Consider the following 19,813-nt stretch of genomic DNA (forward strand, 5'->3'; position numbering starts at 1 on the left):
GCAGTCAGGGGATGGGGAACGGGGGGGTGAAGGACCCGCCACCAAAATGCCGCCGAAAACCCAGAGCGAGTGAGGACCCCATCCCCGCTGCTGAAGACCTGGTAGGGAACTGGTTCTTAGGATTTTGGGAGCTCATCACTCTCTAAGACCACAAACTGTACTCATACATACTTCTCATTGCCGCTACGTGGCCCGACAGCACGGACTGTTTTCTGGGTTCGATGCAGGAGAAGAATATCTTCTTGTTCTGTTTCATCATCATCCCAACGGCGACAGCCTATAGCTGAACATATGTACTTCACCTAAGGGAGAAGAAAAGAAATTCACATAAGCTTGGAACATCAAACATCAACATGAATGCAAACTAGGTAGCTCAATGATGACATTCAAAGTCAACAAATCTTTGGAGAATTTTTCGGCTCCTTATGAGCAAAATGATTTAGAGACATAGGCCAACATTTAGAAAACTAGTAGTCGTTCTGGGGTACTTAAATTTTGGGTGGCCAATCTGATTCAACCTGAAACACCTTATAGAGGCCTTGTTTTCAGGTGATGGGTACTCAGAGCTGTGATTTTCAGAAAGTGCTAATAAGTCTCTGACTGGGGACCTAAGAATCACTAGTCACTTTTGGAAATCTTGGTCTTAAAATTCTTAGCAAATTCTTATGTGACTTATACAGAAGAAGTCACAACTCCACCATGATCAATACTTCTCCATTTCTCCTATCATATGCTGACAAATAGAAAGATTCAGAAAACCCCTTCCATAAGACTCCCAGCGCCCAATTCTGATGTCACACTACTTTCACATTAATGTAGCTCCAATGACTTCAAACCAGCTACGCCTGATTTATACCAGTGTAACGGATCAAATGTTGAGACGACAATTTTCTTGTCTACAGAATAGATAACACTCCTTCAGTGCTGCCTAGTCAGCCTGGAGAGTGATTAAGAGTATCACAATCTCCCTGCTGCAGTAGGGCACTGACTTTAGCATTCCTAATCCTACGGGAGCTAGACTGGAATTATTTTCCTAATTCAGGTCTTCCAAGTGGGCAATTTTAATTTAGGAAGGTGGGTGGAAATCTCCCCTTTAGGAAACCTCAATCCCTTCTTCAGTACCATCCTGTAAAACGCTATACAGTAACTCCTCACTTAATGTTGTAGTTAGGTTCCTGAAAAATGCGACTTTAAGTGAAAGGATGTTAAGCGAATCCAATTTCCCCATAAGAATTAATGTAAATGGTGGGGGGGGTTAGGTTCCAGGGCAGCTTCCCCTATTCTGCAAGCACAAGGGCCAGGAGGCTCAACCCTCAGCCCACCCACTCCACTCCTTTCCCCAAGCCCTCACCCCCACCCCCATCTCCTCCCCCTTTACTTCACACTGCATCCTGGCTCCTCCCCCTGCCTTCCTCCCCACCCTTCTAACCGCTGCAAGCCAGCTGATTGCTGGATTCTGGAGGCAGGGGAAGGAGGGGGGAGGCACACCGAGTCCTCGCTCCTCCCCCCTCCCTCCAAAATGCCGCAAGCCAGCTGATTTCCGTAGGCAGGAGGAGGAGGGGGAAGGCGCTGATCTGCAAGGTCTGCCTGGCAGGCGGGAGGCGCTGGGGGGTGGCGTAGGGAGGCTGCCAGCTGTAGAGAAAGCAGGCAGCCAAACAATGAAAGAGTGGAGCATTGCACAACTTTAAATGAGTATGTTCCCTAATTGATCAGCAACGTAACAACGAAACAACGTTAAGCGGGACGACTTTAAGTGAGGAGTTACTGTAAGTCACTAACTCCGTGGCCAAGGAAGGCTGGGCACTCTTCCCTGTTCAGAGCAACTCTGTTTCTCTGAATCTAGCCAGAAGTCAAAGAAGAAACCCAAACAGCTCCTTCCCCTCTTCCCTGCCCCCCCCCCCCCCGCCCCGAGAAGGAGGCAAACATCATCTGCAGCATATACAGTGCAACTGTCAACCAGAGATTCAAGGGGAACCCATGCACTCCTCTACTGTGCAGTCCCAGGTCTTCAACATCATTATCTTTAGTGACTGCTGTATACCATTCCCCAAAGGTGTAGTACATTCAGCCTGGTGCACTAAAGCACGTGGTTGATTTAAAGAGAGCTGCCCCCCTCCCCCAAAAAACACTAGTTTATTGAAAAATTCACAAAATGTAGAAGGTTCAGTTCAAAATAGAACCACTTTATTTTTTTCCAATTCTCTATCCAGCTTTTTTACCCCACAAGAAGACTCTCAAGATTGCTTTTAGCAAAAATTTGGTTGCTAAGCAAACTTTAGACAATCATTTGACCAATATTCAATCAAAATTTTGAAGACACATAAAGGCACACTTTTTTTCATAAAAAAAATATTTCAATGTGGACAATTTTCTGAATTTTTTTAAAAGTTGTTTTTTGATAAATAAAATAAAATCTCTTCTGCAGGCAGTCAGTGAGTAGTTCTACCTGTTATCTTATATGATTTTAGAAAGTGTAAATAATAGTTCTTATAACAACAAGTACTAAAATAAACTTGCCAGAAATAAGCACAGGTCGAGCCAGATATTGCTCTCTCACACACATCCCTCCCCCAAACCCCCACCCACCTTAGCTTTTCAGCTTGCTCTAAATTGTTTGGGTTTTTTGATTACAGAATAGAAAATCTAACTTGAAATTCATGTACCATCTAATTCTTTCTTGAAAATTTGGGAGGCTGAATGACAGAATATCAAAGATAAGTTTATTCCAAACCCAGGCACCAACGAGTTTTGTTGACCAAAGAAGTTGCAAAGCTAATCAAATCTTGTGTGCGCCATGCAGTTTTACACTAGAATCAGATCTCAAGTTCTAAACCCTCCTGCCCCCGCTCCCTCCTCCCCCACCCCAATTCCATTTTTAGAAACAGTTCTCAAAAATACATACACAAACACACCGCTTTCCCCACTGACAAATGTTTACCTTCCCCGAGTATGAGCTCAGCCCATATGTGGTCAGGGACTTTCCCCCAACCAAAACCACGTCATCTCCAAATTTGTAGGACGACTCTAGCAGCGATTCAACTGTGAAAGGAACAGCTTCCATGCTCTCTCGATCACGATCCCACTGGAAAAGATCTCCATCCAAGGAAGGAATGATCATCTTATTCCCAAATACCTAAAAGCATTAAATAAAACTGAGTACACAACACACACAATGCCACAGAGCCAGAAATGTTTTTCTCAGAATCAAGTATGGTGTTAGATGACAGCATACCTTAATTTTTTTCCCCAACTATCAGAAAGGCAAACTGTCAGAAAAAGTTGGCTGAGCATTTGCATGTACATTTAGACCAAAAACAATCAAACCTGCCCTGTTCAATTTTTAAAAGAAAAAAAATGAGTTAGTGCTTTGTGCCAGGTTTTAAGGGATTGCTAAATTTATTATAAAGTTCAGTCAGTTGATGGGATAGCGTTCACCTAGTTGTGTAAAATATGATGCTAATGGAAAGCAATGATGATCTTTCTATAGGAGGGTGAACAGCCATTACTACATGCATTTTGTGATGCTTTCAAAAGAGTTCTGTTATGTTATAGATATCACTTTGCCTTTGCCCTCTGTTCTTTTAAGAGCCCACTGGCTGATACCTATGAACCCTACCTTTCCTTGCAGTATAGATAGGAGACTGAATGCCATGAAAGGGAAAATTGTGAAGCAATATGGGAACCCTCTCTAATTTACACCATTGTGCCTTCATATTTATTGAGCTCCTGTCCTATACACCAGTCACAGCAATGTTTAGGCCCAGCAGGGTTAAATTCAGAGTTTGGGTTTTATTTCTGAATTTCTTGCTTCCTACACCTGTAGGTCTAACCCCTCCCCCTGAAAACACACACCACCACCACACACAATATGTACTTTTCAAAATAAAAACATTGTTCAACTACATGTTAAGTATTTCATTTTCAACATACAGCAGGTCAAATAATCCTCAAAGGAGTAGAGAATTCAGTCTCCAGTACATTCAGATTTTCATGGAGATCACAGGTCGGAAGTATGACTCACTGTCAATGAGTACTTGGGAACTTATTAACAAATCTTAACATCCTGATCAATCTCAACTAATTCTATGGAGCCGCAATGGCTCTGCTGTGCCAAGAATAGCTGGAAACTAATCTTCAAATTCTTAACTCTTCAGTATGTGGATTAACATGACAAACCTCAATGCTATTTCAGAACAGTTGTCTCTTTTGTCAATGCCCAACAACATAATCTCATTGAATTCACATACTATGAAGTGCAAGTGCAAAGAAAACATCTGGCATACTAGATTAGTGATCTTCCAACAGAGCCAAGGAAGACCATACTTTACAGTTCATATTTCCAAGTACATAAAAAAAAATTTACAGAACAAATCTAATAAAATACTTTTCATGGCTTCTTATACACTGTAAAGCTGCGAAAAAACAAGCCTAATATATTTAAATATCACTCCTTTGCAGGTCACCCCTAAGGGATTTGTCCAAGACTATAATGCAATTTAGTTACAGAGCCTGAAGTCCTACCTCCATAGCCACTAGACAGAACAGCATCTAAGACAACTTCTACAATAGAAATTTTTTGCAGAAACTTCCACTTGTGCTACCACCAGTTCAGCTACAGACAAGACTTTGGTAGTTTCTAGCATTTACTATACATCAATTAAACCGGCAAGCTAAAATTACCAGGTGTAAACAAAGCCTTAGCAAAATTAAAAATATGAATAAAAATCAACTCAGCAATAATAAACTGATCTTATTCTCAGTAAAAATGAAATAGCATGATGCCAGCCAGCATTTTATATTGTCTCACTGTGCTTTAATGATTTTCTTCATTTATATCTGGGTCCCCAGTTCAAATTCTAGCATGACCAGAACTTGTGAAATTTAACCAAAGTGAAATTCACAGTAGGTTTTCCCATTCATAACCAGCACAGCAACTAACGCTCACACTGATAAAGCAAGTCCTAAACAAAAAATACCCCATTTGAGAGTTTAGGTCTTTAGAACTGAGCAAACCAGAGAAGCTTTACTTTGTGTCTCAACTCCCAAGCATCTAAAAAGACACTCCAGCAAGAAAAATAATATTTAAAAAAAAAATGCAGAAGTTCGCCCAAACCTAGACACTGCAGTTCATGACATCTTACCTGGGCATATTTATTTACTAAAAAACATTTAATTGGCAGAGGTAATTAAAATAAAATCCTGCTAGTAGGTACACTACAAAGCAGAGTAAAATATGTTCCCAAATTCAAGAGTTTACAATATAAAACAGGAAAGACAAAAATGGGATATCCAGTCAGGTATGGAGGAGTAAGATAAATGAAAAATGTTGCATTTTGATTTACTGCTTGTATATAATTAAAAAACCCTATATAGTAACTAAAGAAAACAAGTACTTACATAATACAGATCTATAGCAACATGGTAATTTTTTGGTGAAGGATTCCAAACATTATTTGATGGCATAAAGCCTTCCAAACGTACAGTTTATAAGAACGGAGTGAATCAAGTGGTCCATCACTATTTGAGCATTTATGACATTCCACTTTCACCTATCCAACTAATTACAGCACTGAAGAGTTCTCTTGGGTTGATGTTACTCTTTTTTGCACATGCAGACTTGAATACTAAGGCATTTAAACCACTTTCTCCCAGAATGTACAAGTCTAAGGACATTGATAAAGAGCAGGTGTGAGACTGTCAGGTCAGGTCAGCAGGTGCCGGATTAAAAAAAAAAAACAAATCAGTTGGCCAGACTGTGGAGCCATTATGCTGGTGAGCTCTTACTCATGCACTTACAGTCAATGGGACTACTCACAAGTAAGTGCTCAACAGCACGTTTGTCCTTATGTATATTTCCATTGGTATGAAACAGTTTATGGAATAAGAAATATGAAGACTGAATGACAGATATTATGTTGCAAGTTCTCCTTTTTCATCAGTTATTCAACTGAACTAATGCCAAAAAAGCTTCTGTACTGTCATTTCAACTAACTTCAGAGACCAAAACAGATTTATAATACACCATCTGTTTAACAGAGGTAAATCTGAACATAGAAGGTTTCAGAGTAGCAGCCGTGTTAGTCTGTATCTGCAAAAAGAACAGGAGTACTTGTGGCACCTTAGAGACTAACAAATTTATTTCAGCATATTTCAGCATAAGCTTTCGTGTGTTCCATTCTATGCATCTGAAGAAGTGAGCTGTAGCCCATGAAAGCTTATGCTGAAATAAATTTGTCTCTAAGGTGCCACAAGTACTCCTGTTCTTTTTTTGAATATAGGACACTTGTCTTTTGTTAGGTGTTTTCAGTGTATCTATACTCAGCAGTTCTGAAGCAGGTTTGAAAGAAATCTTTTGAATTTCTCAGTTTAGGTATATTATATATTTAAAAGAGAGAAAATGTAAGCCATTTTACTTGCAAGGTCTCTACAGAGATAGAGAATTAGTACCAGAATTCATAAGAGTTATCTGAACTGTTACCCAGTATATCTGAGGAAGCAGAAGGGAACTAATTCCTTGAGAGCAACAGAAATCAGCATCGGCATGCAACTCAGGTAAAGAAATGACATCACCCTCTATCTCAAAAGCATTACCTCACCTCCTAATCCAAGGAGTGAGTCACACAGGCAGTCAGCTGCAAATCTCTTGGCACAGCAAATGTAGGTTACCATGATGCACTTATGCATTCCTCTCATCTGTCAATGTAAATAGCTATTTGTTCAGCTTCACTGGTCAGCAATATGGCACATAATTGTTAAGTGGCGTGTCTTTCAGAAGTAACACTTTAAATACACACTTGAGTTCAAATGAGAGTTTTTAAGCTGAAATTCATACATTGGCTGGCAGTATCATACCAAGCAGCCAATTGGAATCAGTCTCTGCACAATCACCAAGCAGGCTGGTGAGGTAATGCAATTTCTAAAAGCCTTAACAAAAGCAAAAAGGCATAACAACAAGAAATGGCACATGCTACCAGGGAATTCATTGTCTAGACTGTTGACTGGAAAGGAGGGCATCACATGTGAGATTCCAGTACAGGCTGGGACAGGAAAGGGTAAAGCTACCATTTCATTTTAGAAACAGGCTCAAATGAACAGACGTAAAAGGCATCTAAAGTGCTAAAGCTTCCGTAAGTTATTTAATAGAAACAATATTCCTACATTTCATTCTAGGACCAAAGTCTTGTTGCAGAAAGCAAGTATCATGACATGTTCATGTTCAAACACTAGAGCTGGGTGAAATCTGGTGCCAAAAAAATGTCAACTTTTCCTGTTGCAGAGTTGCTGAGCTTCCATATGATAGGAAAAATATGGAAGACATTTAAAGTAAAATGTCTTCATTAGGGTAATTTTGATGATTGTACACCAATTTTTTAATGTATATTTTTTGATTTTCAAGCATATTTTGTTGTGATCAGTAACAATTCCTAGGGGGACAACTTCCAGCTCCTAATTGGCTGAGCTTAATCCCTATGGTCAATGTTAAAAATGTTGAATGATGTCTCTCTGCCACAGAGAAAGGTGAATGAGGTAATGTCTTTCACTGGACCAACTTCTGCTGGTGAACGAGACAAGGATGAGGTCTACACTACAGACTTATATTGGCATAATTACGCCGCTCAAGGGTGTGAAAAATCCACACCCCTGAGTGATGTAGTTACACTGACCTAACCCCCAGCGCACAGAGCGCTATGTCAGCAGGAGAGCTTACTTGTCAACATAATCTACCTCTGCAAGAAGCGGTAGATAACTACTCTCCTGTTGGAGCAGGAGCATCATCAATTAAGCCAATGGTCCCCAAACTTTTCACATCACGGCTGCCCCATTAACCCCTCTCCGCCCTCCCCTCCCCCACAGCCAGAGCTGGGAGTGGAGTACGGACAGAGGTATAGGGGCCGAGGCTGGGCCTGGAGCAGGCTGCAGGCGGGGGCTGAGGGCCAGGAATGGAGCCATGGCCTGGGTTGGGAGCTGGGCAGGGGGCAGAGCAGGGCTGGGTGGGGGCTGGCCTGTGTAGCCTGATTTGGGGAGGGTTAGTAGGGACAGTGGAATTTATTTACTTAATTTAGTTTTATTTAATAATTAATTTTCTAATTAATTAATAATATTAATAATAATTAATAGATATTAATAATATGGGTATGGCTCGCCAATATGTGTGATTAGAAGATAAAGTTCGTCTTGAATCAGGCTTTACAGAATTTATACAAGGAGATTGGGATATATTTGACAGGAAATTTATACTGAGACAAAATTAGTTAATTAAGACCTTTTATTTAAAATTAATAAAACAAGAAGTAAATGTAAAATGTTAAAAGCAGTTTGAGATTACAAAGTTACAAAATATTACAGTTCTTTAAGAGATATGAATTTATAATACACAGTTCTAAATGCACTTTGTAGCAAATAGGGTGTTGTTTACACCTTTGATAGAGGAAGTTATAAAGAAACTGGTTATAAGTTAAACCCTTTTTTAAACTAGATGTTTTAAAGTAAAACAGAAATAAGAATTATTTCATACTTACAGCTGTGAAAAGACTTAATACTACGACTTAGTATTGACAGCTTTCAGAGGAGAAAGAGGCATCGAAGTAGGTTGAGACGATAAGAAAATAGATAGGTGTATCGCCTGCCTAATGGTGGATTGTCACCCTTTTTATAGGGAGAAATCCTTCCTCCTATGCCCAAATTTGTCTTTCCCCCATGGAAAGGTGAGGGTACCTGTTTTTATAGGCTGACCTTTTGTGTACATATTAATGACAGCTATGTACCTGTACTTGTTAGATTTGTGGGCAGAAATACCCTCCTTTTCACCCTAACTAGGTGAAAGGTTAGCAGACATTGAAAAAGTCCCTAGACATTTTGCGTAGGTTTGTATCCTATCATTACTTTTCTGAGTAAGGGTCTTAAAGGTTGCTTTTAGAGTCACAGAGGAAATTGGCCAGGATGTCTGGCCTAGAAGTTTCTAGGTATTTTGCATTACAGCTATTGCAAATTCTATTAATCTATGCAGCCTACACACTTTTATTACAAAGACATTTTATACAGACCAACAGATTAATCCTTAGGGCTACACCTGGGCCCTGATGCACCCCCGGAATGTTCCTCCCTGCCCCCTAGGGGGGCATGCCCCACAGTTTGTGCTGCAGCTGTGCTAATGCAGCATTTTAAGTGTAGATTTCGAGCTTACACAGAGCTCTTCTTCAGGTCTGGGAAAGGTATGCAGAGTGTCACAGCTATATACAAGATGGAACATAAGGAATTAAGACATGCTGTAAGAGACCACTCAGAATGAAGTGGGCAGTTAACACCTCTGCAGTCACAGGACAAAGGAGGGTGAGTGGGTTACAGATTGTTATAACGAGCCATATATCCAGTGTCTTTATTGAGTCCATGATTTTTAGTGCCAAGCAAAGCTCTGAATTTAAGACCCCAGCTCATGCTGTGCAGATTTCTTTAGGAGACAAGGACCAAGAGGTCAGATATGGAATGATCACTTTGTGAAAAGTATTCACCCATATGTGACAGGGCATTTTTGGATTATTTCTCTGAGAGATTTCATTCAGGCACAAACAATGGAAGATATCAAATTGTCTCTATGGCGGAGTCTACAGTAGGGTTTTCTAGCAAAAAGTTTCCCATATTTGCTAACAATGGAGCAGCTTCACTAGTGGAGCAGCTTCACTACACTAGATCTAGTGTAGATAAAAACTCCATTGGCTACAGGAGCCTTAACATTGAGCATAGGCCTGCTAAACCCAGGGTTGTGAGTTCAATCCTTGAGGGAGGAACTTGGGTAAGAGTCTGTCTGGGGATTAGTCCTGCTTTGATAAGAGGGTTGGACTAGATGACCTCCTGAGGTCCCTTCCAATCCTGATGTCCTAGGACATGACCATGTCTAAACTAGTTCAGAGCAATTCCAAATAACATTGCTACTCATGGCTCAAACAATCAGCATTTTCTGTATTAGCATTAACGCTGTCTACATGGGACTTTTGTTGAAACAACCCCATAAGGAAGAGAGTGTAGCTACAACTTCCCAGAGTTTTTATCATCAGAACACTGATTCTGCGTGGTCTCCTTTTTATTTACATTCATATAGTGTACTGACATTCTCCTCAGGAAAACCAGAACCATAAAACACCGCATTACCCCTCTGCCTCAGCAAGTAGGAGCTTTGCTGCTGCTAAACTGCTCTCTGATGCTTGAGGCTGTCTGCCTTCCCAGCAAACTCTTTGAGACCACCAGTCAAAACCTTGCCTTGCAGATAACAGTCAGCAAACCACAGTTTCTGAGGTCCCCAGAGATGTCACTTTACAATGTCCAATCCCACTCACTGGAAAAACACAGAAGTTTGCTCCCTCCAAAGAGGCAACGTACACACCAGCTAGTTAGGATAGTGAATGAGTCACTCTGTACTTCAATAGGACAGCACAGATGGTTTATAATAATGCTAAGAATAAAGTATATTAGTAAAGAACAGAGATTTAAACAAGACAAAAAGACAGGTATGGTTACAAACAAAAAAACAACATACTTTCTAGTGACTAAAATTTAACGTTGACAAGCTATAATCTTTGCCTAAGCAGCTCTCTCACATCAGGGTACCAGCATCCCTAGCCCTCCATGCCAGAGTAGCCAACGTTCACAAGCTCAGAGGTTGCTGTTCCCTATGGCCCCTAAGTGACGTAACTAGAATCTTTTTTGCTCCCCCTTACATTTTCATAACTTCGTTGTCTTTGTCTCAAGAGCCAGGAAGGCTTCCTGAGGGTGCAGATTCTCACCCTCAGTGCACTTATTAAACTGTTTCTTCTGTTGTTTGTTAGCTTGATTGCTGTGTTTACCTTATGTAAATATACTTTCATTGTCCTCTGCCTTCAATCAAGCCAGTCAGACAAGTAATTCCACATTCCTTTGTCCGGAGAAAACTTGATTTGTGCACTGCCTTCAAAATAAATTTCCAGCACACCTACATAATTCTTTATACACAATCCGTACAAACATCATGCAATGACCAATGCATCACCAATTTACAAAAGATACCTTACAAAATACTTTTTGGATACCTATTTTGATAACAAGTGTGTTGGGGGTAGTGAGTATGTCAGGCCTGATATGAATTACAGCATAGTGGGCATTGAGGGCTCTTCCTGTACCACTGCTATATACCTTCTAGCTTTGTGAGGCCTATTTCATAATGGGCCTGACACTGAAAAGTGTTAAGCAAGTCCCAGAAGTGCTCAGCACTTTGCAGGACTAAGCCCAATCAGAAGTGCAGGTCTATCCTGACATTCATTTGCTGCATGCTATTTTCGGCACATGTGCCAAGTACATTCTCTGTGAACGTATCTGTGCTAGGGACAAATTTCCCACTGAGCAGAGTTGATTACACCACCATTGTTTCATATTTTCCTGCCTGTAACACATTAAGAACATTGCATCAAATATCCTCCTGCCTCCTATAAATGTACTAGGTCAATCAGGAAATAGCTGGGTTTCTATATTCATCAAGATCCACTGGTTACCATAACTAGTTTGGAAGGAGAGAGGGTTCCCACCCAACTGTTAACCCCAAAAACAGACTCCGGGTTTGTAACCATCTTGCTCAGTTTTCTGTTTTTTTCCATGCATCACCAGTAAGAGGTTCCACAACCCAAACTACTCTCTACTTTATACCCATAGTAATCTGAAGGAAGTTGGGTTCTACCTCAGTGACACTTGGGCAAACCCAATGGCTGTCTCCCTCCTCTAACGCCAACTTCTCAGTTTCAGTAGGCTTAGGCATACCATGTAAACAGAAGAAGTCAGAAAAAGGCACAAGTTCAAATTGTCAGGGATGTCACATTAAGCTCTGCAGGCTTATCATCACCTCTACATTAATATGATCCCGCCATTAGCTTTCATGACCTTGCCCCGCTCCCCACCCCCCTGAATACTTGGAAACACAAGGTTATAGTGTACAAACTTTAGATGGAGGTCATTGTTTCTTTCCATCACCACCTTACGCATCAATTGTTAATAACTGCCACTGAGGGTATAAAACCAATACACTAAGTTAAATATGCACAAATATAATTACCCAGAAAGTTCTTAATCCACCTAAATTTAGAGCAACTGACCTCCCCTTTCTAAGACTTGAATGCAAAAACAGGATTTATGGTTGTAATATTATGTCACAAAATTCCAGGACATCTGTTTACAATATAATTTTTTCACAGTTATTCTTCATTTGTTGGGGTATACGGTCTCTATATTCCGTTGGACAACACATACCTGAGACCAGAGGAAGCAACCCTTGCCTTTCTATCTGGCAAAATCAGAACCAAGCTCACAGCACGCCCTCCTGTAATAAGGCTACAAAGTGCAAGCAGATGCCACAGCGTGTCAAGTAGGAGCTGCTTGTGTAGTAGATGTATTCTATCCCTTCACAGAGGCTTTAAGATGCACATATGCATAAAAACAAATAGTGCAACACTAATGACAATTAGTCACCTGTATTGTTTTGCCCTATTTCTTCTCCTTTTGCTAAAAACCGAGATAAGAGAATGGAAGGCCGTGCTTTATGTGGCAGTACAGTACAATAAGTTTACTGCATGGCATGCCTGTGTGCTTGGTTAAAATAAATCCATTTCTAGGTTCTCTTCAATATATTTTAAAATAATAAAAATCAGTCTAAAAACAAAATCATGCGGGTTGATGGTTGCATTAGTATTCAGCAGATACAACAGTAAAGTGCTGATGCTCACAATCAACATGAATGACAGCTTTAAGTGCTCTGTTTTTCAAAACAAATATATCGCATAGTCCTTTGTTGAAGGCTGTTTGCAAATAGTGACAGGAGTCTGAATAACTGGGGGGGTGGGAGGGAAACAAACTTTACCCGGAATTTCAGTGAGCATCTTTAGGCTTGAAGTATCTAGAAGGGATACTGTCAAATCTGCTGAGACTCAACATTTAAGTATATGAAAAGTAGGTTTTACAAAACGCGACAGAGAAACAGGTCAAACTTTTAAAAATTCTAATAAAAAAAGTTGAGTGTAAAACCATTCTGGTGAAGTATTTGCAACTGAAACATGCTAGAGCATGTGAGCAAGAAAGTGAAATTCACTCATTTTAATTATTCACAGGGCACATAATACAAGTTTAACATCTTTTCAGTTTTAATAATCTGAGCCACTTGCACCACAAGCAAGGCCTATTTTTAACATGGCATTGATTTTTATGGAGAACAGCATGTGAAATATTTGAAAAAAATTCAACAACTACAATGTTTGAAGATGTGTCGGCTAGTTTTGCTACTGTGCTATTTGAGTTTAACTTGAATAATTTTGTACATTCATAAAATCATAGAAATGTTGGGCTGGAAGGAACAGCCCTCTGTGCTGACACAGGTCCGAATAAACCTAGACCAGGGATCGGCAACCTACGGCACGTGCGAGCCAATTTTTGACGGCACGTGGGGCGGGCTGAGGCACTCAGCCTGCCACCGCTCTGGGGTTCCCACTGCTGGCCCCTTGCCAGCCGGGGTCCCACTGCCGGTCCCACTCAGTGCCTGCTGCTGGCCTGGGGGAAGGAACCCCAGGCTGGTAGTGGGCTCTGAGCCCAGCTGGCAGGAGCCGGGGGCTGAAACCCCAGAGGGGGGCTGGTGGAGATGCTCAGCCCTCCCCTGAAACCCCAGGGCTGGGTGGGCTGACCCACTGAGCCCACTGCCACTCTGGGGTTCCGGCTGCTGGCCCCTTACCAGCCGGGGTCCCCACCGCAGCCCCACTCACCTTGCTTCCAGCGCAGGCCCCTGCCAGACAGGGTCCAGGCTTCCGGACCTGCTCAGCCCTACCAGCCGCCAGCTCCACTCACCTCAGTTGCCGATCTGGGGTTCCAGCCGCTGACCTCCTGCCAGACGGTTATCAACTGATAACTCAGAAGCCTGTGTGCAGCTTAAAGTATCCAAATACGTGCCAGCAGACATTGGAAAGCTCAGCAGGGGCAAGGATCACACTAAATTAATAAGATCCCCATTTTAATTTAATTTTAAATAAAGCTTCTGAAACGTTTTGAAAACCTTGTTTACTTTACATATAACAGTAGTTTGGTTATATAGTATAGACTTATAGAGAGAGCTTCTAAAAAATGTTAAAATGTATTACCGGCATGCGACGCCTTAAATTAGAGTGTATACATGACGACTCAGCACACCACTGCTGAAAGGCTGCCGACCCCTGACCTAGACCATCCCTGACAGGTGTTTGTCCAACCTGTTCTTAAAAACCTCCAATGAAGGGAATTCCACAACCTCCCTTAGACGGAAAAAGTTTTTAATAATATCTAACCTAAATCTCCCTTGCTGCAGATTAAGCCCATTACTCCTGGTCCTAACTTGAGTGGACATGGAGAACAATTGATCACCATTCTCTTTATAAAGTCCTTAACATATTTGAAGACTTATCAGATCCCTCCTCAGCCTTTTCTGAGACCCAGGTTTTTTTAAACCCTAACTCAAAGGTCAGGGCTTTTAAACTTGTATCATTCTTGTAGCTCTCCTCTGGACTCTATCCAATTTGTCCACATCTTTCCTAAGGTGTGTCACCCAGAATTGGACACTCTATTCCAGACAGGGCGCTGCCAGTGCCAAGCAGAGTGGAACAATTACCTCCTATGTCTTACATACCACACTCCTGTTAATACACCCCAGAATGATAGCATTCTTTGCAAGTGCATCGCCTTGTTGGCTATTCCTTATTACCCTATTATCCTCTAGGTCAGTGGTTTTCAGACTGGAGAACGTGAGAAAAATCCTGTAATGGGGGACAATGCATTTTGTTTAGTAAGACTTGGCAATCTAATCATACGTCTATTATGATCCTATCTTGGGGGTACACAGTAGACTACATTATTCAGAAAGCGGTACTCAGCCTTAAGAAGTGTGAAAACCACTGTTCTAGGTGCTTACACACTGTTTAATAATTTGTTGCACTATCTTTTCAGGTATTAAAGTCGATGTTTTAAGTTTAAGGTTTTACACTGAGATGAATTTAAACTATTTATTAAGGCAATTTAGTTTTCCTTTGTCCAGAATACTTTAAAAAACCCAGACTTCCTCACTCAGAAGCAGCAGAACAATCTATTAGTTCCAGACTTTTGCACCAGGTACAAGGGTTAACAACTACTTCCCTCTGTACTCTACCCTGACATAGTAAACATGAGAATCAGCCAGGCGGAAGTCACATTTGAAAGTGATCTATCAAATGAGCAGAAAGAGCAGTTCCTTATTTTTAATACACACCAGTTTCATAAGATTCACATAATCCTTTCAAGGGCAGTTTCACACCTGACGTTTCATGCAAGAAGTTTTAGGTTAATACAGTATATAGCTTGCCTCGCTATTGGCATGCTTACTACTGCAAAGTGTAATACACATTCAGTATTACCTTCTAGATTAAGCTACTGTAATCATCTTCTATCAAAGGAGTCTCAGTAGAGAAAATGAAAAAAACCAAGAACTAACTATAAAAAGGTTATCAGAAAGTGTTTATTTAAAAGTAAGAGTTTATTAGGAGATTACCTTCTTTGGGGGACAGAGCGAGAAAACACTTCCAGAGTGAAATCTCAGCGCCATTAAAGTCAATGGAAGTTTTAACAACATCTTCATTGGGGCCAGGATTTTACCCCAGGAATTTTTAGAATCCAAAGTAACTGACTGAAAAGGAGAGGCTTATATTAATTTCAGTGGGAACCAGACCAGTCTTTAAGTCACTGGTGTCCTTAAATGTCTCGCTGTGTTACTTATTTGGGGTGGTTAGCACTAACTGCCATTCTGACAAACTAGAAATTGAAGTTTTTGTTTTAAAAAAATAAATGTTATGTACCATCTTTAAACCCTGAAAGTCCTATTTTAGAAAGTATATGTCACACCCTTAAAGGTCTCTAAAAAGTAAAATGAAGAGTTTTACCTACCAACACCCCATTAGAATATTCTATTTCTTCAGCAGTTGTTGACATTACTGATATTTTGAGAGGAGAGGAGAGATTTATGATCCCCACTGTATTGTAGCTGTCAGTAAGTGTCCTTAATTACAGCAAAAGAAATACAAAAGTGTGATCATCTATTTTGGCAGGTAAGCAAAAGAATAAAATTATTTTCAAGCAGGATATTTTGAAGTGCCCCACGGTATACTGAATTAATTTCTAATTCTGGAGGGGAATGAAATGTTGGACCTTAAAAATCATGGCACCTATTATCATATTTTCAAGCACAAACTCTGTGCTATTTTAGCTGCTAAAAATCATACCAGCATTGGAAAGGGGACAAGATACAAGTTGGTAAGTAAGCCAATTTTTAATGCCTGGGCATCTTAACTCATTAGTTGTTTTGTTGTGTAATACTGACTTCATAAAACTTCAGACGTTCCACAGATGCATTTAAAGTACAGCAGCCCTGTTGACAGTAGTCAGCACATACAGTTCATCTGGAGCAATAAAATTCAGATAGACAATTAATACTTTAGATATCTGGCATTTGAAGTCAATTAGAACCTGTCACAGTTTCAAGGTTAACTCCACCTTTGACCACCCTGCCCCCAACCTCCTACCATTCAGTCTTCCTTAAGGGTACCCATATCTCTCTGCCTCCAGATTGGGGGTTTAGGCTTCCAGTTCCTCTGCATCTCACTGATTTCCCCAGCAGGGGTCCAGCACCTATGTTAACCCGTCTCCTGGTGCTACAACAGTGTATACCAGTTACCAGCCAGCTTTCACATAGCAAAATACGTTTATTCTTAAGGTAAAAGCATTACAGAGAAAACAATATAAAACAAAATTTAAACACTAACCATACCAGGAGTCATGCATCAGTCTTATTGGGTCCTAGTAGGCCAAACGTCTTTGCAACCCTTCCATGAGAGTTGAGTGGTCCCTTTGGACAGAAGGTACTGTACATTTGATGGATCAGAAAGAAGGCCCCATGTCAATTCAAACCAGAGAGCTCTCCCGTCAACTTAACTTCTTTTTCTCTGCAAGAGGCAGTAGCTATGTCGGCGGGAGAAGCTCTCCAACCAATATAGCATCATCTACAACTGGTGCAGAGGTCGGTATAACTTATGTCGCTCGGAGGCATGGATTATTCACCCCGAGCGACATGAGTTATACTGAAATAATTTATAATGTAGACAGACTTAGCTGCTTAACTTTCATTCCTGGACTCTTATGGTATCAAAATTGCATTAGTCATCTCGTTTGGAAGAGTATGACAGCTGGTGAAGCCCTGAACTCCTTGTGTAAAAACAAGATTTTGTTTTCTGAAACCCTCTAAGCCTCTTTTATTATAATGGTGTGATAGCACTACTACAGTTAAGGTTACGGCACAGCTTCTGCTTAAACCTTTGCTTAACTGGATTCATATGAAATTTGGTGTGCCTCGGATGGTGCAGTATAGGGTTAGCAACTCAAATTTGGAGTCAGTTGAGCGAGGAACATGGAGATACAAGTCCTGAAAAACAGCCATTTTTTAAAAGGTTCCTGGGGCCAGAGGTGGCGTGGGGTGCGCAGAGCTAGAGGTAAGACTACTGATGTAATGCAAGTCAAAATGGTCTCAAGGTAATGTATGGCACCCACTAAATCTTTGGGGGACCTAAACGGATAACGGTAAAGAAAACACACATTTTTTACAGTGTGCATGTGTCAATACAGAAAAACAGCTAGAGGATTTCCATTCCCACCATTTTATATGCTTTAAATCTCAATTATTGCGAATGTTCTAAAACCAGTTACTCGTATTACTTTGAAATTTGATGTGCCTCATGGGTGATCCAGATTTGGGGTCATTTGACCAAGGGAATCCTGAGTTACAGAACCCCCGATAAAATCAGTTTCCTTCTGCTGCCTTGTACTGTTACACTGAGAGATACTAATGAAGGGATGACCTTATTGAGACTGATGGCTGTGAACTTGCCCTTCAGTTGACCTACCCCAAGGTAAAGCTAATCACAAGTCCCACCTAAGTTAAAAAAAGTTTTGACTGGGTGGCCTGAGATTGCAACAATTTGAGAGTCATGGGTGGAAATTTATTTGGGGGGAAGGAGGAGATGTAATCAAACTCTTTTAGGAAAAACAGACATGTGAGTGCTTCCTGAAAGGGGTTTGGGGCTGCAGAGAGGGGAATAAATGGGGATGGAGGGTAGAGGAGGAGAGACAGGTTGGGGGCTCAGGTGAGGGAAGCGGAACAGTAGGAAGGGGGAGGGAGAACTGTGGAGAATAGAGGGGCAGGACATCTTTCAGCCTCACATTCTCCCCTTCCATGTGTACACCCAGATCTGGGAGGACTCTTGCCCCTCTAGGTGGGTCTAATCCCCCCCTCCCTGCCCTCTCATGATCTAGGATATGGGGGGGCCTTGCCCTTCTGGGTGGTGTCTGAGGCACTCTCACTGCTCCCATCTACAGGGGTTGGATCCCCCACGTATCCCCCTCATGAGAGCCAGGTCCTGGGACAGCTTGCCCTTCTGGGACGTTCTGAGACCCCCCACTCCCTGCCTCCCATGTGAGGCAGGAGCTGGGCAAGTCCTGCCTCTCTGAGTGAATACTTCATGTATACCACAGTCTCCAAAGCACTCCGAGGGGGATGAGAATATCCCCTGAGATGAATGGAGCAGTTCACATGTCTCAGGGCTACTGTTTCCAGTTGTATTTCTTCTTGGGGTGGTCTTATTAAGGGCTTGTCTGCACTTACAATGCTGCAACGCTTCAGTGAAGACACTACCTATGCCAACAGGAGGTCTTCTCCTGTCGTCATAAGTAATCCAACTCCCTAAGAGGCGGTAGCTAGGTCGACAGGAGAATTCTCCCGAACACTATCTACACCGGGGGTTAGGTTGGTTTAACTATGTTGTTCAGAAATGTGGATTTTTCACTGATTTCCTAGCATAGACCCAAGTCTCAGTTGAGAGGAGCCTTTTCCCTCCATCGTATCTTTATCCTTCCTATTTAAAAGGATGGTGCTTTTAAGTGTTCTAAAATCTGCACACTTGCATGGATTTTCTTGACATTTGCAATACCTCATGGTAGTGCAGAGTAGGGTTAATAACCTAAACTTGAGTCACCAAGTCAGGGTTCTGGATATATAAGCCCGGGGCAGGGGGGGAGGTGGCGGGAGAGAAGAAGCAGCTTTTTGCTAAAAGGCTTCTAAGAGTGGTAGCATTTGATTTCTTTCCCCTTGCAGAGTTAGAGATGAAATTCTTGCTGTGGGTCAAAATGATCAAAATTAGTCAATGTTTACCCAAGGTAGCGCAGGGCACCTACTAAGTCTTTGGGGGACCCAAACTGTGAATGGTATTTAAGAACATATTCATATCGTGCAGATGTGCAGTCTGGAAGGATTACAGTGCACACGCACCAAAACAGAAAAGCCCATTTTATCCTTGCCTGGGTATTTCAAGGGAATGTGCCAATGCTGTTGCCTCGGCGAATACTCTGCCACTGTCATTTCTAGGCTGAACCTTTGTAAACCTGTGCAATAAAAATTGAATAACTCCTGTTGCTTGCTACAAGTTGTCTCTGTTATAACATGTTTTTATTTTATGGAGATGTTTCTGTAAGCACAGCAGAATAGTCAGCAGCCAGTCTGACAAAAAAAAAAAAATCGTTATACCAGATGAGGAGGAGTCGGAGACAGAGGAATTTTGTGGAGGGGGGAAGGAGTAATGGGTTGGGAAAATGAGGGTGGGTGGTAGGCAGGCAAGCCTTGAATTAGTTGTTTGAGAAAATCTGTATTTTACTAGCTCCTGATAGAATGGTGTGGGGAGGGCTGTGGGGGGCAAGTGGCTACTTCTTG

The 19,813-nt window shown here is 41.4% G+C and overlaps 1 protein-coding gene across 1 annotated transcript in view; it reads right to left on the bottom strand.

Annotated features, from left to right (window-relative positions):
- Positions 1 to 19,813, bottom strand: part of EIF2AK3 (eukaryotic translation initiation factor 2 alpha kinase 3) — a 65,051-nt gene that overhangs the window by 34,246 nt on the left and 10,992 nt on the right. Inside the window, exons 3-4 of the mRNA XM_045019169.1 lie at positions 2,939 to 3,133; positions 172 to 302 (exon numbers count right to left, since the gene is read on the bottom strand). Coding sequence (XP_044875104.1) covers positions 172 to 302; positions 2,939 to 3,133 — 326 coding nt within the window. The remainder of the gene's footprint in view (positions 1 to 171; positions 303 to 2,938; positions 3,134 to 19,813) is intronic.

This window comes from Mauremys mutica, chromosome 5, assembly GCF_020497125.1.
Source record: "Mauremys mutica isolate MM-2020 ecotype Southern chromosome 5, ASM2049712v1, whole genome shotgun sequence".
NCBI classification, from domain to species: domain Eukaryota; kingdom Metazoa; phylum Chordata; order Testudines; family Geoemydidae; genus Mauremys; species Mauremys mutica.